Below are 24,420 nucleotides of genomic sequence, written 5' to 3' on the forward strand. Positions count from 1 at the left end.
CTGCCCCCGCCCTGAGCAGGGGGAGGGCAGTTCCTGCAGGCAACAGCTGCACAGAGCTGCTTGCATGCCTCTGCCTAGGAGCCGGATCTGCTGCTGGCCGGTTCCAGGGCGCAGCATGGTCCGTGGTGGCAGGACAGGCAGGAAGCCTGCCTCAGCACCCCCACTGTGCCACTGAGTGGGAGCTGCCTGAGGTAAGCCCACGTCCCAATCCCCTGCCCCAGCCCTGAGCCTCCCCAAGCCTGGAGCCCCCTCCTGCACCCCAAACCCCTCATCCCCAGCCCAGACCCCCTTCTGCACCCCTGCCCCAGCCCAGAGCCCCTCCCACACCCCAAACCCTTCATCTCCAGCTCTGTTGGGTCGCGGGCATCAGTTTTCTTCAATTGGGTCACCAGAAAAAAAAAATTGAAAATCACTTTTCTAGATAAATCAAACCTTATTTATGAAAGATATGTCAAGCATGCAATGTGTGCTGTTGACTGAAAGAAAATTAACAAACAGAAGAATTTCTGACATGTGGCTGGATTCAATACACAGTTCTTATAAAATAAATTAGATAAATTCTGTTACACAAATCACAAAAATGTTTTTAAACAAACAATAATGAATTCCACCAACATCGCAACAGTTTTCAATGGTTTATTCTGAACCCATCTGCCCAGGTAAATAACAGATGGAATGCAACAGATCTATCTATCCTATAAGGTAACAGACCTTCCAAATTAAATCAGATCTGTGTGCTGGTTTCAAATTTTAAACAGGTAGCATGCATAAATTATCTGCTGGAGGAGGCCTCTGCCATGAAGAAAACAAGTTTTACAATGGCCAATTTTTCAAAATACTGTAATTCAGCTTCTATTTAGGCATCAAAATGAGTAGCCGGGTTTTCAAAGGAGCCCAGCACACTGGCAACAAGGTAAGTGCTTGAGAACCTGGCCTTTAATGTCACAATGACAGCAGCTGGATGCTCAGCATTTTGGAAAATCTGAGCTCTTCTGAGAGCCTGGTGGCTTCGAGCATCAAAACCAATTTATGTTTAAGTTCTATTGGTTCATATCTACGTTTTTCTACTACCCTCATCACGCTGGGCACAGGGGCTTGATTTTCAGAGGTTCTGAATACTCGCAGCTCTTGCTGACAGCTGGAACTCTGTTGTTCAGCATTTCTGAAAGTCAGGTGAGAGCATTTACAATAGGATCATCATTAGGACAGTCACTTGAGTCCTTCCTCTCTCCTGCCTTTTTTTTTTTTTTTTTTTTTTTAAATGTGTGGATGGATTCAATGCTAGTAAAAGGTGCCTGGTCAACCAAATTTGGGACACTTCCCCTCTCTACAAAATAGGTACAGCATACACAGTAATGTACAAACTTGTGGTCCCCTCCTAAGTCTGGCGGTTTGCCTCAACCTCTAGAGTGACCACCTCTGGGGAGTGACTCAGCAAGCTGATTCAGTGCTTTGCCCTTCTCTTGAGACTGCCAGTTATGAAGGAGATTTTTTGTGTCGGGATCAATTATCCATTGGCGGTTGGACTGAGACCAAGCTTTGGTGGCCTATGCGACAGATCAGCCATTAGATCATTTTCTATCACAACGAACGTGAACTGGATTTGTATTCTATTACTAATCCCCCTGATTCCCACATCCATTTAGTCACTGGCTTTTTTCCTTTAGAATTCACCATAAATTTGCATTCCCATCCAGGCTCTTTAGAGTTAATGCAATAAGTAAGGCTAAGATTTTGTCACATCACAGACAGGTCACAGGCAATAAAGAAAAATTCATGGAAGCCGTTACCTGTCCATGACTTTTACTAAAACTGTCTGTGACAAAATGGGGATCTGCGGGTTCACCATACAGCCTGCAGTGGGGAAGCTGCACGTGTGGCTAGGCACTCCAGGGTCCCCCGATTACCAACAGCTCCAAGGGCCCACAGCGGTCAGGAGCTGCTGGGTTCCCCCACTGCCTGTGGCAGCCACAAGCTGCCCCTGCCACCCACACAACTCCAGGGTCCTATATAGTGGCTGCGCTGCCCCCGCAGCCCACAGCTCCGGGGTGCCCACCATGGCCAGGGGCTTGAGGCTCCCACCCCTGCCTGCAGTAGCCAGGAGCTGCAGGGTTCCTCGCTGCCCATGGGGGCTGGGAGCTGCAGGGCTCCCTGTTGCCTGCCAGGGTCGGGAGCTGTGGGGTTCCCTTACCACTTGTGGCGGCTTGGAGCTCCAGGGACCCTGCCACTTACCCCGCAGCTCCCTGCCCCTCATGGGCAATGCAGGACCCTGCAGCTCCCAAGTGCCACAGGCTGAAATCATGGAGGTCACGGATTCCGGGGCTTCCACGCCCTGCATGACTAAATTGTGGCCTTAGCAATAAGGACTTGAAAGCAAGATATAGAAACTCTTGAACCAAAGACAAAACTCCTTTTTGTTTTATGAATTACTTATGGTGAATCAGAAAATCTTCAATTCCACTGTGCGTAAAGTTCAAAGAAAGCAGATTTACAAATTCACACTACTGAGTCAGCTGTTCTAGAACTTGAATTCAGGATGTGGGTTTTGAGCTTGATTTGTTCAGATGTTTTCCTCTTGTGGATAATGCCTTGAGAGGTATGACTACTACACTCACTGACATAAGCTCCCTCTCAACCTAGATCACTGCTCCTTCATTTTACCCTACTGAAGGGTAAATATCCAGCTGAATCCCTGGCCAGTGACATCTGAGAGACTTCGGCCGATGTTCTAGAACTTCATAAAAAGACCTGTTAATGGGGCTCGATGGAAGGATGCACAACCTCCTCCCAAAAATATTTCTAGATCAGAATCATCTCCACCCCTTTATACCTATCCTGAGGTTATCACATAATCAGAACAGACTGTAAATCGCGTCTCAAGAATCCTATTCACCAAAGCACACAATCTCTCTCAGGAGACTATCGCTCCTATGCAGGACAAAAGTAATTCAAGTCCATTAACTACAAGATGAGTTACTGGCAGGAAAGTCTGTCTCTGCATACTGTCCAGCGTCACGAGTTCCCCCCCACACACACACACTTGTTAATATAAAATATTACTGCTCGTCTGATTTGTTGGACACTGGATTCCTGAAGGGATCTAGTCAATGTACCGTTCAGTGCAAACATGGGGAGTGCTGTTCTGTGCACTGTCTAGACTAGTGGAGCAAACAATCCCTATCCTATTGTAACAACCTACAGTGAGTGTGCTCATCACAGGGGCATCTGGGTACATTACACAAATATTAATGGAGAACGTGTATTCTGGCCAATACTTTCCCTCTTCCAGCTAGCCATCAGAGAAGATGAGAGAGGAGATAATGCTTTAGTTTAGAAGCATCTGGCAGTCATATCTGAAAAGATGAGTTTTTCACCATACTCTAAAACCTGGCAGACTGGCTCTGAAGGAACACTAGCGGGACCTCATTCCACAGCGGAGGGCCCTTTGCCTAGAATGTCCCTGCATTTAACACTCCGGAGCGCAGAGGTGTTCAGATACCACAGCGACATAGTACAAGAGAGACATCATCTAATTGATCTCTGCAAGGGACCAGCAGCAATAACACTGTCCCAGTTCAGTGCAACTGAACCTGTATTCCCCCTCCATGGTTCCTCAGTCACACCTGCTCTAGGCTTCCAGTTCCTCAGTCATCACCTCTCTTGAGACACATGAGGCCAGGTCTACCCGAAGCGCGAAAAATTGATTTTAGATACGCAATTTCAGCTACGAGAATAGCGTAGCTGAAATCGATTATCTAAAATCAACGTACTCACCCGTCTTCACCGCGCGGGATCGATGTGCGCGGCTCGCCATGTCGATTCCGGAACTCCGTTGGTTTTGGTGGAGTTCCGGAATCGATGTAAGCGTGCTCAGGGATCGATATATCGCATCTAGATGAGACGCGATATATCGATCCCCGAGCAATCGATTGTAACGCGCCGATACGGCATGTCGTATAGACGTGGCCTGAGTGTCCACCCTCCCTCCCAACCAGGGTTTTTCAGGACCGCACAGTTACCTACCTACACTGAGTTCCCCAGCAAATCAGACTGCCTACAACAGGCCAGTGTGCTTTGCTTTCTCTCTGAAGGCTATAAACAGCTGTATTTGCCAACAGTTACAAGTTATCACACAGCTATTTCTAAGCACGTGTGTTTATTTTTAAGGTGAAAGCATTAAAGGAAATATATTGAAAACAATAAAATAACCTATACGCATCCTAAAAGCTTAGCAGAGATCAGCCCTCAGCTCCAACAAGGTCTCTGGTAGGAGTCAGTCCTTCAAACCCCACAAAGGGTTTATTCCAGTGGTTACAAGTTCATAACAGCCAGTTCAGAACCAGAACAACCGGTCTTTCCTTTGTACAGCTTGCGCCTTTGATCTCAGCCTCATGATCAGCAGATAAAGGCCCACTCCTCAGGGCGTAGCTTCAAAAGGCTGTGGTTTTGCATAACTAGATGTGGAGAATTTGCATTCACCTCTCTGTAGATACCTCCCAGGAAATTCATTTCACATTTATTGCCCCGAAAGTCCATTCTTGTCTGACATACATTGTTTAATATACTCCTTTAATCATCCAGGCCTTCCATCTCATCTCCCTAGAGAAGTGACATATAGTTCCAGTCCAGAATAATACATAACCTTTGCATTTAATACAATGGACTCCAAATATACTTAAATGTAATTCAATGCATTTTTTTCAAGGCTATTGCAGGGTACTGCCATATCTGGCAATTGTGAAAGGTTCAGTTTGCACTAACAACTAGGGTTCCAGAGATGACAGAATTTCTCTTAAATTCGCTTGGCTCATTTTGTTTGCGATAAAAGTATGCCAACATTCAAGCTTTAACTAGAGCTATGGTTTTATATCTTACACCTGAGCTTGCCAGGAGCTTTTTCAGTAAGTATGCTTCAGAGAAAATGGTCTTCCTGAAAATGTCAGCCAATGTCTGAGAAACTTTAAATCTTCCTTAGGGAGCTGAAGAGGAGGAGGCAAGGAGAACTTGACCTTGTCCCAAAATATGCCTGGCATACCTTGCTAACAGCAGGAAAAAACATCAGCAAAGCCTGACTTAAATTAATGATTATCCTGTGAAAACAGGAAGCCAGGATCAGAAGTTAGCTTGGAGAATAAGGAAAACAAGATTGTTTTCACTACCAAGAACAATTTAATGTCCTTTAAAGATGCTTCAGTGATTATATAAAGGCATCTTATTAGATACAAAGAAATTTCCATACTTACCTTATTGCAAATGTCTTCACTGTTCTCTGCCCTGATCCTTTTAACAAGTATCTGAGTTTTCCAATGTTTTAGGACTGATTTTTTTTATTTATATATATATATATATATATATATATATATATATATATATATATTTTTTCAGGGTATTCAACCCCTTACCATATATATATTATATATATATGGTAAGGGGTTGAATACCCTGAAAAAATGTATTTCTTGAGAGGTCAACATTCTGTTGAATCTCACTTTTAACAAACTCATTTATTTGTATGGCCTCCAATTTGAAAGGACTTCGCTTTCATATTCATTATGTTTTATATACAAGTGGTTTGATTTAAATATTAACTGGGTATCCCAGTCCAAAGTAACTGCTTCAGCCATCCTAAGATAGGATACAGAGTTTTCTGTGATCCCGTTGCAGTGGAAACAGATTCTAACATGTCCTTTAATTGGTTTGAGCACTGGCCTGCTAAACCCAGGGTTGTGAGTTCAAACCTTGAGGGGGCCATTCAGGGATCTGAGGCAAAAAAATAAAAATAAAGAAATAAATAAATCTGTCAGGGACAGTACTTGGTCCTGCTAGTGAAGGCAGTGGACTGGACTCGATGATCTTTCAAGGTCCCAGTTCTATGAGATAGGTATATCTCCATATTTCCCTGATGGTGGCCTAAAATGGTACTACCTTAGCCTGTATAACGTTAATGACATGTTGATAAACAAACAAGTAAAATATAATCTTCACAACACTACATACACCTGTTGGTTTTATTTAGAAGCACAAATCTGAGTAAATTATGGAGCAAGCGGGTAGTCCGAAGTCTTGCTGTAGAGAATAAGTAACTCAAGTAGTGTCAAGTTATCAGAGGGGTAGCCGTGTTAGTCTGTATCTGCAAAAGCAGCAGAGTCTCCTGTGGCACCTTATAGACTAACAGATGTATTGGAGCATGAACTTTCACAGGTGAATATCCACTTCATCGGATGGAAGTAGTGTGAATCAATTAACAATTCTACCTTCAGTGAACTTGACACTGACTCTATGGGATGCTATTGATTTAATAGGCCATCACTTTGAGGGTGGATTCTATTAAAATACACATTTAAAAAATCAGGGTTCCATTCTTTGGGTATTAGATTTTTGCAAAGAGATAAAGTGTTTGTTATTACCAATAATGTACCACCCTTGGGACTATGGCTCCCTCTATCTCATTCATATCTTTCACTGTACTGACAAAAATCACCCATTCCTCACTTTTTATTCCCTGTTGTGGAAAAGGGTCAAAGTTTGATTTTGAATAATTCTTTTGCCATGTATTCTGTAGAGAGAGAGGCTCTCTTACTGGGGACAATATTTAGAGCAGGGCAGGCAACCTATGGCACGCGTGCTGAAGGCAGCACGCAAGCTGATTTTCAGTGGCACTCACGCTGCCTGGGTCCTGGCCACCGGTCCGGGGGGCTCTGCATTTTAATTTAATTTTAAATGAAGCGTCTTAAACATTTTAAAAACCTTATTTACTTTACATACAACAATAGTTTAGTTATATATTATAGACTTATAGAATGAGACCAATGTTAAAATGTATTACTGGCACGCAAAACCTTAAATTAGAGTGAATAAATGAAGAAACGGCACACCACTTCTGAAAGCTGCCAACCCCTGATTTAGAGCAGAGGTTCTCAAACTTTTGTACTGCTGACCCCTTTCACATAGCAAGCCTCTGAGTGCAACCTTCTTATAAATATATATTTAAACTGTTTTTAATTTAACACCATTATAAATGTTGGAGGCATAGCAGGGTTTGGGGTGGAGGCTGACAGCTCGTGACCCCCCCCCCCCATGTAATAACCTTGCAAACCCCTGAGGGGTCCCGACCTCCAGTTTGAGAACACCTGATTTAGAGGATGCCTAGTGCAGTGGTATATACTACAATACACAGATAAACTACCTACTTTCAGAACAGAGTTCTGAATACACACGTGCCTGAACCCTGCTTACGAAAAAAAAACGTTTCAGAAATTTTAATCCTTAGACTAGTTTCTTAAGCTAGGCAAGATTCTCACAATATAACACAATACAAAAACCAGACATATCCATGTCTACGGGCAGAGAGGTAAAACAGCTTTATCAAGAGTTATCTTCTCCCAGACGCAGGTGAGCATCCAAACATGGCTAGAAACGCAAAGTCCAATTCCATGAATTTCCCAGTCCAAAATTTCCTATGCCTGAGAAGGGGTAGAACCAAAACAAACATGACTCCTTAGCAGTTGCTGAGTTGATTGCAGGTTTTATAGCTCTTTTTTAAAACTGTGTCATGAAGCAGTACCTTAAAATAGAGCTTTTTAAAAGTTTAATTTATCCAGGTCAAATGCCTCCATTCTTTATTCATCACCCTAAGTTTAAGAACATGGTACAGATCAGATACTGGCTGAGTCATGGAGTGTGGATTCTAACCAGCTCCTGAAAACTTTCAGGAAGCACTCTGGGAACTTCCCCATTTAAATCATTTCCCTGGCCAGAGGCTGCTGATTAATTTTGAACCTTGTGACACTAATAGTTTTGGCAGCTACAATGCACAAGAATCCAGTACACAAAACGGGACAACAAGTAAAACAAAAAGAAAGATTGTCACAAAAAGCAGCGCATAAATTCAGGGATGAATGTTAAACTGGCAAGTCACTCCCTACAAACGGTGATGGCTTTTTAGCTGAAGACTAATGTTTTAAAGAGTTGGCTCTTTTTTCATTGTAAGCAAGATGGATTTTGCTTATTGCCATATCTGCTTCTTAAAGGGACACACTCCTTCAAACCTAATTAATTTGAAAATAATGAGTTATGATGATTTCAGGTACTACATCTGCCTAATTGTTGTGGTTTTGCAATGACAGTTTGCTGTTTTTAAAATGATTTCTTCTCCTCTATTACTGTGTAAAGACCCACAAGATGACCAGGAAAAACAGACTATAACATGAATTGCTGTCAAATGCACAAAGTAAATCTACAAATGAACTCAGTAATCCTGGTGGTAATTGCAACAACAGTAGGCCACACATTTTTAAGCTGGGATCCCTTTACCTGATTATAAGTAGCTTGCTGTCCTTTATTAAAGCATCTAGTACAGGCAAGTCTACTGTGTGCTAAAACAATAGCTTGGTTGTTTTCATTTGTGCCAGCTAATTGTGAAAGTGACTAAGAAAAAGAAACAGGGCAAGTTGTCTTCTGCTCTACATTATGTCCCTAAATCAAGGGCCTCCTTTAGTTGTGTGTTTTACAGGCTCTTGAAACTGATTCTATAAATACACAATCTGACTCCCAGATCATTTACGTAAGTCAAACCAAATGGGTGCTCAAATCAGTGGCTAAATTCACCCCTTACCTTCCTGGAGGAATTTTCAAAGTGCACCCCACATGCCTTGCAGGTCTGTTCAGAACCTGTAGGAGAAGGGTAGGAGCTGTAACCTGGGTTGGAATATGCCTGGGGTCTGGCACCCTGCTGCGGCCGCTGCTGCATCTCCTCAGGTTGTCCATCCAGACAAAACCAGTTACAACAGGTTGCCCACATAATAACTAAAAGGGTAAAAAAAAAACACAAGTTAAATAACATCCTGGAAGCCACATATTTGCTACCAAAGTGAGGGCCAGGCATGAACTGAATGTTTATGCTTCTTCACTAAGCTACTTGATAGCAAGTAGCAGGGAGATTGGATCTTTTCTCCTACCAAGTGCAAGCGTATGCCAAAAACGTACATATCAGCAACACGCAACATGTTCTAAACCCTTAATGAAAATGCATGGGCAGTTTCAGAATGGACTTTACTGCCATTTATTGGAGACTCTTGTTAGGGTAGGAGGAAGACTAGTTTAAATTCCACTCTTGAGCCTGAGCATTGTTCAGAGCTCTATGATCACAGCACAGTCATTTGCACGACATTATGTAGCTACAACAGAGTGAGGTAGTTTTCAGTTACTTTGCAGCAGGGAGTAAGGGATAGTTTAGAGGCACTGGTGAATTTCTCCCTCAGAAAGATATTAGACTCTTGTTCTCTCTCACATGGTGCTTATGTAAGATCAACAGCGAGACCCCCAGCTGGTTTTCCTCTACAGCCTGGCTCCACATATTAAGCTACTGCTGCAGGCCTGTAAATAGACAAGAACAGGCAGTGCCAGCGCTCCTTGGACTCAGCTGAAATGTTAACAGTCATAATTTGCCTCCTGCACTCAGTAAGCTTCCAGACAATGAATCAGTGTTAACCTCTGGTAACTTATTTCGAAAAAACAGTTGAATACAGAAGAGCTAAATGGTACAAGATGATGAATGTCTCTACATATCTATCTGCTTGGGCTCCGGTGGTAAGAGATGTACCCCTACCTAAACTCCTTGAGGAAACAGTGTTTGCGTTGGGGGAAAGGGGAGAGCAAAGAGAGGTGGGAGGATGCTTCCTCAATATTTGTGGAGCAAAACCACTTCTGCAATAACATTCTCAAAATGTGGTGGTGCTTTATAACATACTTGTTTGTAATTTACTATGCACATAGGCCTGGACACATTCCTCTGGGAACTCAGAGCATGTGCTACTGTGTCATCAGTGACTAGCATAAGGAATACACACTGCTTCCCACCCTGTATTTGTTGCATTCATGTTATAGTTAACAGATACTTTTAAGCTTCTTTTAAGTCTTTCAGTCTATTCTGTCCAGAAGCGGCAGAACCGGGAAAGCAGGGGGCAGAGCAGGGGGCTAGTACTCCCACCGTGGAAATATTGGGGGGCTGAGGTATACTTCTGCCCCAATATCTGGTAGAGGCAAGAGCAGAAGCTAGAGGAGAGATCAGAGCAGACTAGGCCAACTGCCAGGGAGCAGGTAGGATTGCTCTCCTCTCCCTGCCTTCCAGCAACCACAGGTCCTGGCATAGGCACCTGGCCTGGGGGAGGGACAGGAGCACGTGCGCCAGCCACTGGGATTGGGAACAAGGAGGCATCGCTGTGCCAGCTGCCAACAGAAAGAGGGAACACACGGCATTGGGCACTGAGGAATGGCAGTAAGAACTGCCAGGACCCCCCTTCCCAGCTGCCCCCCACCAACTCTCAGTAGCTCCCCTCACTGCCCCTCCACACCCCCAATTTACAGCAAGCTTCCACCTCTCAAATTTCCCAGTGTCAATATGCACCAGCTCACTCCGTATTTCTCCATTTTCCAAACCTCTGGAGTCAACCTTTGTTCTTAGCTAGGCTGTTAGTGCATGTTCACTACATAACATTTTATGACATGATTAAACCATACTTTGAAAATCTGTGAATCAATACAAGTTCTGAGGAGTGTTTGGCATGAGGTGCTAACAAGCAATATTTGAACGTTTCACACAATCAATCCTTTGGGGCCGATGTGCTTAAACAAGGAGGTTTTTGCAGTTTGGTGCAGTTCCAATAACCTGCAGATTTACTTGGATTCTTTAATCCTTTCAAAGACTAGGTGAATTTGGGCTATCAAAGTTAGCACTGTCACTAGAGTGGACACATGCCTGAGCATGACAATGGTAAGCTTGCAAGTTCAGCACATTTTAATGTTCAAATAGAAAACAAGAGTCTAGATGACACAGCAGAAACAGTTAACACAGTGTGTCATGCTGTGAATTATACACTTAGAACAGCAATTAGACATCTCACCTTCCATGGAAAAGCAAATGTATGCTATTTTTACACTTTACAGGTTAACTGAATTAGTCTATTATGCTTGTGTCTACACACATCACCCTGTGCTGAAGGCCTGTTCTTTCTAACTTCCACAGAAATAATCTATTTGTGTAGGTGCCCAGACTACACCATTTGAAGCTGTTCTGAAATATACTGAGGGGGCTAGTCTGCTTTATTTCTGACCAGATATTTTTAAATAGGAAAGTACAATGGGAAACGGAGGGTGGGGGCAGTATATCCCGTATAGCAAATATTTGGGGATAACTACCATACTGAAAAATAACCAGGTCATTTAGGCTAATAAAGAATATAGACTGGTTTACAGCTCAATGTGTAAAACCTGGAACCAAAAGGTTTTAACCTTAAATGGTTTTTATGGCAAATTATAAACAAGTTTAATGACCAACAAAAAAAGCAGGACAAATTGTTATCGACATGGTGTAAGGTCTGAGGTCCCAGTATCTTAGTGGAGGAGCATAGTTAGTCCAGCATTCTATATTATGTGTTCATGGTACTCATTCCAAAGAAAGAAAACACACCTCGTGTTCAAGGAATACAGTATAACACAAGCATTCCATGGTACAAAGTCATAATACAGAATGTATTTAGCTTCATCGTGTGTATTAGCCTTAAATTGCAACCACAGTGGAAATGGCTATAAATGCACAGACTGTAAATAAAATACAAATCATCAGAACTTACCTATTCTTTTTTCTGAACTCTAATTTCAGAGCATTAAATTTCTGCTAGAAGTTAAATATTTTGGAAATGCAACATTTTTGCAATTTTGCTATTTTAAGGCATGACTAAACTGTTTTGAACGTCTTAATTTGATCCTAAGGTTACAGACCCAAGATCTGAACCTTGTGAACACTGAAAGAAGCATTCATAACCTCCACAAGAGATTAAAACTACAGCCACATTAAGCCCATAAGGACTCCTGTGAACTAGAGGCCACCCACATTAGCAGCATATACAAATGTCTATGGTTTATCCTGATTATTTTTCTTAAAAAAAGATAGGCCAACTCACTCAAACTTTGCACCAGTTCAGATATTGCAAAGAAGGAATGAGCAAACTAGAAGAAACAAAGACTGAACTCAGTGTTATTAAGCCTATGTTTTGTTTTAGAGTTAGCAGAAGGTTGACAATAAGACTCGGATATAGCTTCAGAAGATCCTTAAACCTGCTTAGCTGATAAAGTCTGAAAGAATAGCTTCCATATATGAAAAAGTTAACAGTTACTGTTGTTCATTGAATTGTAAGGTTCTTAAGAAGCTGCCTCCCAGGTTTAAGAGAAATGAGTAAGCAGAACAAATGACAGCCATTAATATAACAACACAAATAGTGATCATTGGTTATGGATTTTGACAGTAAAATTATAAGAAAGCACCACAAAAGTTTAATTTTGCTGCAAATTTACTACAAGAAATATAATTTGCTGCAATTAGGGAGATGCACAAATACCTTAGTAGTAGCAAGCCAAGATTATTATAAGCAACAAGAAAAATTCTCACGTTTTAAAGAAAAACAGGTTGCTCTCAAAGAAGGCATGTTGGGGAGGGAAGAGATTTCTCTTTCCTGTAAAGTATCAGAGGAGTAGCTGGGTTAGTCTGTACCGACAAAAACAACGAGGAGTCCGGTGTCACCTTAAAGACTAACAGATTTATTTGGGCACAAACTTTCGTGGGTAAAAAACACTTCAGATGCATGGACCTTGGGAGGCAGGCCAATCCTTGCTTACAGACAGCCCCCCAACCTGAAGCAAATACTCACCAGCAATTACACACCACACCCCAGAAACACTAACCCAGGAACCAATCCCTGTAACAAACTCCGTTGCCTACTCTGTCCCCATATCTACTCTAGCGACAACATCAGAGGACCCAACTACACTGCCACACGATCATTTACATGCACATCTACTAATGTGATATATGCCATCATGTGCCAGCAATGTCCCTCTGCCATATACATTGGCCAAACTGAACAGTCTCTATGTAAAAGAATAAATGGACACAAATCAGACATCAGGATTGGTAATATACAAAACCCAGTAGGAGAACACTTCAATCTCCCTGGATATTCAACAACAGATTTAAAAGTAGCCATCCTTCAACAAAAAAAACTTCAAAAAACAGACTTCAAAGAGAAACTGCAGAGCTACAGTTCATTTGCAAACTTAACACCATTAATCTGGGCTTGAATAGAGACAGGGAATGGCTGGCTCGCTATATAAGCAACTTTCTCTCTCTTGGTATTGACACCTCCTCATCAATTATTGGGACTGGACCACATCCACCCTGACTCAGTTGGCCCTGTCAGCACTGGTTCTCCACTTGAAAGGTAACTCCCTTGTCTTCATGTGCCAGTATATTTATGCTCGTATCTGTAATTTTCACTCCATGCATCTGAAGAAGTGTTTTTACCCACAAAAGCTTATGCCCAAATAAATCTGTTAGTCTTTAAGGTGCCACCGGACTCCCCGTTGCTTTCCTGTAAAGGACATCAGAAGAGAAAACTATTAGCAAAAATGCGGTATTTGAAAATCACCTTCAGGAACCTGCCTGTCAAACTCCAAAGGGAGAAGAGATGAGACTATTTTAAAACAGCTTCTGAACCTTCAGCAGGCCAGATGTAAACCCCAGCAAACAGTACGTTACTGCCAGAGTACAGATACTCTCAGCTGATTCTTATGCAATTCTGGATGCCACATTTTAGGAAAGATGTGGATAAACTGGAGAAAGCCCAGAGGAGAGCAACAAAAATGAAAAAAGGTTTAAAAAAATCTGACCTATGAGAAAAAGTTTAAAAAACTGGGCATGTTGAGTCTTGAGAGAAGAAGACTGAAGGGTGATGGCCGAGAACAGTCTCCAAATATATTAAGGGCTGTTATAAGAAGGACAGTGATCAATGGTTCTCAACGTCCACTGAAAGCAGGACAAGAAATAATGGACTTAATCTGCAGCAAGGGACATTTAGTTTAGACAGTAGGAAATATTTTCTAACTCTAAGGTAGTTACGCTCCGGAATAAGCTTCTAAGGAATCCTCATCACTGGAGATTTTTAAGAACAGATTGGACAAACACTTGTCAGGGATCGTCTAGATTTACTTGGTCTTGCCTCAGAGTAGGAGGCTGGCCTTGATGACCTCTTGAGGTCCCTTCCAGCCCGACATTTCTATGATTCTATGATGCTCCTATAGACATTGTTCAAAGTAGATCTGCTTCACATTAAGGTTTCCATCTTAGTAGGTTATGTGGTTCAGAATTCAGACCAATATCCTTACAATGTGCAAAAAACTCATAAGGTTATACTCAGCTAACTTGAGCTAGCAGAAGTGGATATTTTAGCAGCAGTTTTAGAATATAGGGTCAGTAGTATGTAACCTCTTGGTAGCTGGCCAAGAAACGCTTTTCTCGTACCTTTGCCTGCCAAGAGATCTCAAGTTACTTAGCTTCTAAACATTAGCGTGATGATGAATATTCTTTGCAAAGGAAAAAGAATGAAGCTAATAAATTGAAAAGACAATAGCAGCTCTGAGCAGGAAGTTCTAGAGAAAAGGAATGATTTGGCTAGGACAGTTGGTACAATACCGTGCCACTGAATATGAAATCAACCTGTTTTTCCAATGGCTAGAATGACGGATTTTTCTATAAACTTTAATATTCCAGACCGTTCTCTGGCATGGAACAGAGTAAACCCATAGCGTGAAGTTTTCATTAACACACTAACAAAAACTGCACCAAAGAAGGTATGCTCTCAGACACACACAGAGATAGGTAAAGATTCCAAGGTGTTAAACTTAATCTCCTGGGCAAATTAGTTTTATGCCCAAAATTTGTGTATGTCCAATTTAAACCACTCACAACTTACAAAAATTCAATGCGTTCTTATGAAAAAGGTGAAAAAAAATCTTTGAAATACAGATAAAAAATTAGAAGTAAATGAAAAATTGCTTATGTGACAAAAAGGAATAAAGGAAGCTAATCAAACATGCTGCCACCTTGAAATGTAAATCTACTTGTAGTGGTGTGTGGACTAAGGGATAAAGTGATCTATAACTTGCTAATGAAGACACCACCACCTAACCTCACCAAACCACGGTGAACTAGAAAAGAAGAGAAGAATGGAAGTGAAGACCATTTGCCCTTGCTGGGACATTGACAAACAGACCAGCTGGCGGCAGAATAGTTCAAAGATAAGGTGCAGGTTTCATCTTAATTATTCTGTGTATATGGTAACTAAACTTAGAATTCAGTTACTTATGCTTTTTCATAAGATTTCCAGGCCAGAAGACACCACTGTGACCTCCTGTATAACACAAACAGAATTTCATTCAATGATTCCTGCATGAAGCTCAACCAACTTCTGGTTGAACTAATATATTTTTTATAGAGACATCCAGTTTTGACTCCAAGCGATGGAGAATTTACCAGATCCATTGGTAATCTGTTCAGTTGTTAATTGCCCTCTCTGTTCAAAATATGCATCTTACTTCCAGTTTAAAACTTTGCTGATTTTTACTTCAAGCCGCTGGATCTTGTAACCCCATTTGTCTATCACTTTCAAAAGCCCCATAGTATCAGGTATCTTCTCTCTGAGCTTGTCTAAACTTACAAGTTTTGCTGATACAGATATACTCCTGAGCAGCAGTACAAAAGTAAGGAAAGAAAAGCATCAGTTGAAGAAAGAAGAGTACATGGAGTTGGCATAAGGAATATAATATTTTTAAATTTCTTTATTTTAAATTTCAAAACATATCCAAGCTGTGAGTTAGCTCTTGTTAAGTTCTCCATACAAAGAAGAATCCTGAGATCGCTTTCAGATAACTGCACCACATGAGAAACGTCAGCAACTTTCCAGCTGAGTGACTGGCAAAACTTGGTGACTTATCTTTGGCAAATATTACTTCAGCAATGGACTAAAGTTTACACAGTACAATGACTCAGGGCTGATGATAAAATCAGAGGGCAAAGTCTACTCAGTGATTTCCACTTTATATTGCATGATACAGCAAACAGCCCTTCATGTATACTGTACGTTAATTTTCACCCCAGTTTTAGTATTGCAGCATTGGACTGTAACACTAGGTTAGCCTTATTCCCTCGCTGTGATGTTGTGTGGCCATGGGGAAGGGGTGGGGGATGCTGCTTTTGCTAACAAATTGCTAACAGTTAGGTTTCAGCTGTGATTACTTAAAATACTGTTAGGTTTTCAACTGTAAGATGAAGCTTTGTTTTATCAATACATTTTCACATCTAGTTTATCAGATGATGGCTTGACTGGATTTATGTTGTTCACCTGGTGCACGTAAATTCACTCATAATTCTTCAGAAATGTCAAAATTAAAAATATCGGGGTGGGGGAGGAGGGAATCCAGGTTTGCCTTACTACCAGAACTTTTTCCTAGGAATTTGAACTTCTGTGAACCACAGTTCAAATGACTGACGTATACTTGATGCTGTGCCATCACTGAAGCACCAGCATGGGGAGTCGACAGGACAACATCTCCAGTTGACATAGTGCAGTATGGACCCCGCAGTCAGTAGATCTAAGTACATCGACTTCAGCTATGTTATTCAAGTAGCTGAAGTTGCGTAACTTAGATCAATCCCCCCACGAAGTGTAGACAAGGCCTATGTAAACCAGTTAACTTTATTTGGTTCTGATCCTATTTAGCCTAAGGTTTGTATGCTTACATTTGCAGTTTGGCTTCCATGGCCTGTTATTCTTATAGTATGTCTTAAAACAAGTTTCACCAGTTTGACAAAGTGGGAAGCACAGGAGAGTTGATAAAATACTAATTACTTCCTTGCACCTGTTACATGACATCAATTGGTCTTACAAAAGGTCACACCCTTGTCATATAAAATCTATGAGAAATATTGTAAACTGTCTAAACTGAATGAAATGCAAATACACCTCTACCTCGATATAACACTGTCTTTGGGAGCCAAAAATCTTACCGCTTTATAGGTAAAACCATGTTATATAGAATTTGCTTTGATCTACCAGCGTGCGCAGTCCTACCCCCCGCTCCCCCCCAGAGCACTGCTTTACTGCTTCATATCCAAATTCATGTTATATCGGGTGGCGTTATATCAAGGTAGCAGTGTAGTACGCAAAGAACGTCGTGAAAAGAAAGTTGTGTCTTTAAAATTTTTCACTTTTAATTACATAACGCATTTGTAGTAAGATTTTTTTTTCAATGCATGTGTGATTTTTAATATGTCCTTACTGATTTCGTTTCTCAAAAATGAGATATTACTGCAAGCACTGAAATTGTGGGGCTTATCTACATACAGAAGTTGCACTGGTTTAAGGTAAATTTAAAACCGATTTAAATTGGTGCAAACAACTGTGTGGACATAATTATATCAGTTTAAAATTAGTTATATGGGTTTTGTTTTACTGAGCATCCGCACATACAGTTACACCCATTTGAACTAATCTGGTTTAAAATTGCATCTTTAGTTAAACCAGCATAACTCTATGCTTAGACGAGGCATTAGCAAAAGCTAGAAGCATTATAAGATGCAGCCTCAATGGACATATTTTAAATCTTTCCACTTAAGAGGGAGTAGAATTTTAAGTTATTGGAGAACCAAACACAACAGAAGACTTAAGCTGATGTTGGATTCTGTAGAGAACGAGGTAGGTATTAATATTTAAATCACATCTTTGAAATGTTTGTCTGGCACACATTCCCAAAAATATCTGCCGTTCGTATCCATTGAAACGTCTGTAATAAGGAGTGAAAAACTGAGAAGCTGCAAGAACTGCCCACTGTACAATAATTTTTTTTATTATTATTTATTTATTTTTTTACAAGATGAAGTAATTGGACAATACCCAAATTGTAGCCTTGTCTCATTGAAGACAGAAGAAAAGATGCATAAAAGCAGAAAGGAAAACTAAGGGTTGGTTTTTTTTTTAAATCTGAATCAAACAACTTTTTACTGACCTGAAGTTGTGTTTTGTTTATTGAGAAATGTTTAAGTAAAGCACTCATCTGGCTATTAATCATTATTAGGATCCCTGGAAATCTGCAAATATTGGAAACTGGAAAATTTGACAATTTTTTGTAAGTCAGTGAGGTTCTTTTGACCAAGTTAACTAAAAACATACAAAAATACTAGAGAGGAATACTGGTATCTGAGCAGTTTTAAATAAAACTGGCTTATTTCACCCAGTCTTGCTTTTTCCCCTGACCTCCGAGCTCTTTCATTCCACCACCACCACCCCAAAGATCTCCCACTCACCTCCAATGCCTAGGGCCCTACAAATTCATGGTGCATTTTGGTCAATTTCACGGTCACAGGATTTTGAAAATGGCAAATGTCATGATTTCAGCTATTTAAATCTGAAATGGCATGGTGTCATAACTGTCGGGGTCCTGACCCAAAAAAGGGAGTTGTAAGGAGGTTGTAAGGTTATTGGAGGGGGGGTTGTGGTACTGCTAGGCTTACTTCTGCACTGCTGCTGGTGCTGCCTGGAGAGCCGAGTGCCCGGCCAACACCATCTGCTTTCCAGCTGCCCAGCTCTGAAGGCAGCACAGAAGTAAGAGTGGCAATACCGTGACCTCCTCCCTAAAATAACCTTGCAATCCCCTTCAACTCCCTTTTGGGTCAGGACACCCAGTTCGGGAAATATTGGTCTGCCCCATGAAATCTGTACAGTATAGGATAAAAGTACTCAAAAGATCAGATTTCACGGTCCATGACATGTGTTTCATGGCCGGGAATTTGGTAGAGCCCTACCAACGATTGTCTCCCTTTGCCTCTCCCCTAGACTATGCTGAGGAACAAATAGGTATCATATTAAAGAGACTATTCAATTATTTATATTTTAAAGATATGCAAGTTGTTCCTGTGGAATATCCTTTCACATTAATATAACCATACTATCTACAGGCCACTTCCCTCAGATCCCACTGAGGAATACACTAAGAAACTGCACCATCTACTCGGGACACTCCCAACACTAACACCGGAACAAATCAACATACCCTTAGAGCCCTGACCAGGGTTATTCTATCTACTGCCCAAGATCCACAAACCCAAAAATCCTGGACGCCCCATCATCTTGGGCACTGGCACTCTCACTGAAGGGCTGTCTGGATATGTGGACTCTCTACTCAGACCCTATGCCACCGGCACTCCCAGCTATCTCCATGACACCACTGATTTCCTGAGAAAACTACAATGCATTGGTGAGCTTCCAGAAAACACCATCCTAGCCACCAACATCCCACACACAGATGGAACAGAAGCTGTCAGGAACAGTATCCCTGATGATGCCACAGCACAACTGATTGCTGAGCTCTGTGCCTTTATCCTCACACACAACTATTTCAAATTTGATGACAATATATACCTCCAGATCAAATGGCATCCACTAAATGGCACCCGCATGCCCACATATGCCAAACATTTTATGGCTGACCTGGAACAACGCTTTCAGCCTTGTACTTTCACGAGCCCGTTCTCTACCTACGCTAATGGACATCGTCATCATCTGGACCGCATCTGGAAAATTCCACCACGTATTTTAAACAAGCTTCACCACCCATTCAATCAGCCTGGACCAATCGACATGGAGGAGGTCCACTGTCTAGACACGCAGAGTGCATAAAAGTGATGGTCACGTTAACAACCAACCCTTATGAAAACCCGACTGCTATGCTACTTCTGCCTCTCAGCTTCATTCCGGACACCAACAATCGCGTTGTCCACAGCACAAGCACTGAGGTACAACCGCATCTGCTCAAACCCCCAGACAGAGACCAGCACCTACAAAATCTTCACCAAAAGCATCTCAAAACTACAATACCACACGAGGAGATAAGGAAACATATCAACAGAACCAGCGCTGTACCCAGAAGCTCCTGCTGCAAGACAAGCCCAGGAAAGAAACCAAACAGGACTCCACTGGCCATCAAATACAGTCCTCCGCTAAACCTCCAATGCATCATCCAGGGATCTACAACCCATCCTGGACAACGACCTCATTTCAACAGACCTTAGATGGCAGGCCAGTCCTCGCTCACAGACAACCCACCAACCTGAAGCAATTCTCACCAGTAACTACACACCGCACATAGTACTCAACTCAGGAACCAATCCATGCAACAAACTCAGTGCCAACTCTGCCCACATATTGCTGCAACCAAGTGACATCATCACGGACCTAACCAGATCAGCCACAACCATCACTGGTTCATTCACCTGCATGTCCACAATGTAATATACGCCATCATATGCCAGCAATGCCCTCTGCTATTACATCAGCCAAACCGGATAGTCCCTACGTAAAAGGATAAATGGACAGAAATCAGATATTAGGAAGGCAATATATAAACCTGTAGGAGAACTTCAACTCCCTGGACACACAATAGCAGATTTAAAGTAGCCATGGCAGGCAGCAAAAACTTCAGAACAGATTCAAAGAGAAACTGTGACTTCAGTTCATTGCAATTTGACACATCAGCTCAGGATTAACAAAGATGTGACTGCTTAGCCGCTACAAAAGCAGTTTCTCCTCCTTGGTGTTCACACCTCAACTGCTAGAAGAGGGCCTCATCCTCCCTGAACTGAACTACCTCGTTATGTCCAGTCTGATTCTTGCTTGCATATTTATACCTGCCCCTGAAAATTTCCACTACATGCATCCGATGAAGTGTTATTCACCCACAAAAGCTCATGCTCCAATACATCTGTTAGTCTATAAAGGTGCCACAGGACTCTTTGCTGCTCATACTATCTAGGTATTTATTCCACACAAAAAATTATATATACAAAAACATACATATAGAACAGCATGGAGAGAAGAAAAAACCCTGGAGCAGGCAGGATGGCTGGAAACTTCACTTTACAACTATTCTCCTGTCCCCCAATCCTAATCAAGGTATAACAACAATGCAAGTAAGTGTGTGTCCTCCCTTTCTGCATCTGTTTATGTAAAACATACACATAGGAAGCCTATTTTAAAGGAGTGAGGTTTGCATTTAGTTCTGAACAGTCAGTTTTGTGGTCATCCTCAGTTCCTTGGGAAGGGTGTTTCACAGACCTTGACCAGTTGCCAAGAAGTCTCCATCTCCAGTTCCAACTAGCCTCTATCAGCTGATATTAAGGGACAATGAAACTATTACAAACGTCTTGAAACGAGGAAGAGAAGATCTGTGAAATAGATCACACCTAGCCCACTGAGGGCCTGGAAGATCAGCATCAGGTGTTTAAACTTGATTGGTAGACAACGCCACAAACACAACAGTGGAGCAACAAACTACGCTCGACTTGCCTGTCAGAAGGCCTGTTGCTACATTCTACACTAGCTGGAGTTTCTTTAGTATCTGTGGATTCCTATCCAAGTACAACATGTTGCAACAGTCTAATCTCAAAGTCCATTCAGACCACCATAGGATGTAATCTCCTAGCAAATCAGAGATGGAAAATGTTTCAGTTTGAGAGTTTAGTAACAAATAGAAGTTCAGGAGGATTCCTAGACCATGCACCTGCGATGTGATATATACCCTATACTAGGACTAAGAAGTTTAACTGGAGCTACTGAACTCAGTTAAGGCATGTAGTTACATCTGGCAGGTGGGCCAGGCCCAACCATTGATGAAGCCCAGCTAGGGAAGAAGCTGGGTGGTGAGCATAAAGAGAGGAAGCCCAGATCAGAAAGGAGCTGCAGGGAGGGAGGGGAAGAAATATGCAGTTCCCCTCTGGTTACTAGAGAGTGAAGGAAGGGCCTAGATAGATAGCTTTGAAATGCCAAAGACTTCAGTATAACAGAAGTTCAGCATCATTGGCTAACCTCATTGGTATTCTGTCTCTTTGTCATCCTAAATTACTGGAGAAATAGGGGAGGTTCCCCCTCATTTGAGTAAAATATGCCATTTAAGTTGAATTTTCTCCATATTAGTATGGTTTTCACTACAGATGCCAAGAGACTGAATTACTTCCATTGATGTTCCTGGCCTGGAAGATCTCTGATAGTTGTGCATATTGTTTCATCATGATAGGTGGTTTCTATCCAGGTAGATAAGTTACATATTCAGCTACAGTTAGTCTTTGGACAGATTTTCAGTAGAATGGGGAGAAAAGTACAAGGCTGCCCTTCTTGAATGCAGGTATCTGGGTAATTAAAGTAATGGGAAAAGTGCCATCCATATGGCTCGAGCTTACTAAACCAAGCCCTTGATCAAGCACAGGCAGGAAGACGTACATGTATGCTATGATACAGATGCATACAAGAGTTCCAAGGAGACATTGCCTAGCACAATGGGGTCCTGCTCCATGATTAGGACTCCTAGTCAACACAGTAATATGAATAATAAATAATAATGAGACTACGTATTCTCTAAAGACTCTTTTTGGGGGCTCACTTCCTCTTCCACACCAGGAATCAAGAGAGATCACTGAATAACTTGCACTGTTGGTTATAAATCTAGCTGAAAAAAAAAAACTTCAAAACATTCTCCAAGCCAGGTTTGGGGGCGGGGGGTTGAGGGAGGTGTTTTTGTTTTTTTTTGTTAAACTTCAACTTCTAAAATAATTTTTTAAGTTAAAAATAAAGAGCAATGGTGCTAGTTATCTGTGAAACGTGCTTCTTTTCACACTTGTACACTGGAAGAGGAAAAATGATACAAAACAAATTTGAGGGAAGTGTGATGCTGGAACAGAGAAGTCGAAATCCATGATACTGCAGTAGAATTGGGCATCAAAGCATAAAACTCAAGTAAATTTTTAAGCATACCCTAAAGCCCTGCTGTTCATCTGTATTCTGATAAAAATCTGATGTCAGCTTGTTCTAATGTTTGTGAGCTCTTACTCTAATTGGCTAGATTGAATGAGACCTGAAATATATGCACACAGTTTTAATTAGAGGGATGCAGTATTGTAGAGACAATACTAATTATTTACAAATACAGCAAACCTGTTGCTTAACTAGTTTTATTCAAGAGAAACTTGAAAATCATACCCAAACTGACTCTGAAATGCAAAGGGAAATGAAAATGCAAACTAAACACTACTCATTCAGTATGACTCACAGGGCTAGTCTACACTACCACGCAGGGTTGATCTAAGATACGTGCATAGCATAGCTGTAGTCAATGTACTTAGATCTACTTACCGCGGTGTCTGACACTCCCCTGTCGACTCTGCTTGTGCTCCTCATTCTGGTGGAGTACCGGAGTCGATGGGAGAGAGCTCAGCAGTCAGTTTATCACATCTAGTATAGACGCGATAAATCGACCCCCTGCTGGATCGATCCTTGCCCACCGATCCAGCGGGTAGTGTAGACAAGCCCATAAAGAGAGCAGAGTCTACTTCACAGCATCTAAAATGGTTGGAAAAATTGAGTTTTCAGATAATGGATAATATGCCTTTTTTTAAAAAGTGTACAACTGGTAAGAGACCTGGGGTATAGTAGACAGACCATAGTACTAGAAGACAAGAAATCCTGTATGCTAGTTCTGATTTTAACTCCAATACCTTGTGCGGTCTTGGCAAATGAATTAACTTTTGTAGACCAGGCCTGGTCTACACTTACAAATTAGGTAGACATAGCTACATTACTCATGAATGTCAAAAATCCATACTCCTGTGCACTATAGTTATGCCAACCTAACCTCCAGTGTAGACATAACTAGGTCAATGGAAGAATGCTTCCATCAACCTAGCAACAGTTGCCTAGGGAGGTAATGTTCCTACAATGACAGAAAAACCCCTTCTGTCTGTGGTGTAGGCAGTGTCTACACTATAGAGCTATGTCAACATAGCTACAGCACCATAGCTATCCTGGTATAGTCCCGGTATTATAAACGTACCCTCAGTTTTCTCATCTATAAAGTCAGAATGAAAATACTTGCCTCCATACAGGAGTGCTGTATGGGTAAAAGAGTGCAGACACTCTGAAGCTGCGCTCTATGTGTGCTCTTTTTAAAAGTAAATATCATTATAGCTCCAAAAACAATATCCATTTAGCACTGAACTGTTTGAAGTCCAAGATTTGCTCTGTTCAGTTTCGGACAACTGCTAGAAAACCCCCAAGAGGAATGAATATGATGTCTGATATAAGTCACTAGGGCTAGTAGATGTATGACATTTACACCACTATCCATTACAGAGCTAAATCTCTCAGCTTTCAAGTAATATAATTCAGAATTTTCCAGGCCTAGAAAAAATGCATCAGATGACCTTAAAACAGCGTATTTTCAACTGCCATCTTGCTTCTCTGGCCAGGTCTACACTGCGACTTTAAATCGGTTTAATGGCCGATATAACGCTGTATCCGTTCACACGACGTCGTCACTAATATTGAGTTAAACGGCTCCTTAAATCGATTTCAGAACTCCTCCCAAACAAGAGGAGTAGCGCTAAATTCGATAGTGATAACTCGGATTAGGGTTCGTGTGGACGGAAATCGACGTTATTGGCCTCCGGGCGGCATCCCAGAGTGCAGCACTGACCGCTCTGGACAG

At 41.6% G+C, this 24,420-nt stretch overlaps 1 protein-coding gene across 5 annotated transcripts in view; it reads right to left on the reverse strand.

The window, feature by feature from the left end:
* The window catches only part of RFFL (ring finger and FYVE like domain containing E3 ubiquitin protein ligase), a 53,091-nt gene that overhangs the window by 9,265 nt on the left and 19,406 nt on the right, over window positions 1–24,420 (reverse strand). For 4 of the 5 annotated variants that reach the window (XM_075073995.1, XM_075073993.1, XM_032789666.2 and 1 more), the window contains exon 2: window positions 8,615–8,805. In XM_075073995.1, the coding sequence (XP_074930096.1) occupies window positions 8,615–8,800 (186 nt within the window). In that variant the 5' untranslated portion in view covers window positions 8,801–8,805. Of the gene's footprint in view, window positions 1–8,614; window positions 8,806–23,069; window positions 23,277–24,420 lie in introns of all 5 variants that reach the window. The other variant, XM_075073994.1, reaches the window with a different exon arrangement.

Source organism: Chelonoidis abingdonii, chromosome 20, assembly GCF_003597395.2.
Source record: "Chelonoidis abingdonii isolate Lonesome George chromosome 20, CheloAbing_2.0, whole genome shotgun sequence".
In the NCBI taxonomy this organism is placed as follows: Eukaryota; Metazoa; Chordata; order Testudines; family Testudinidae; genus Chelonoidis; species Chelonoidis abingdonii.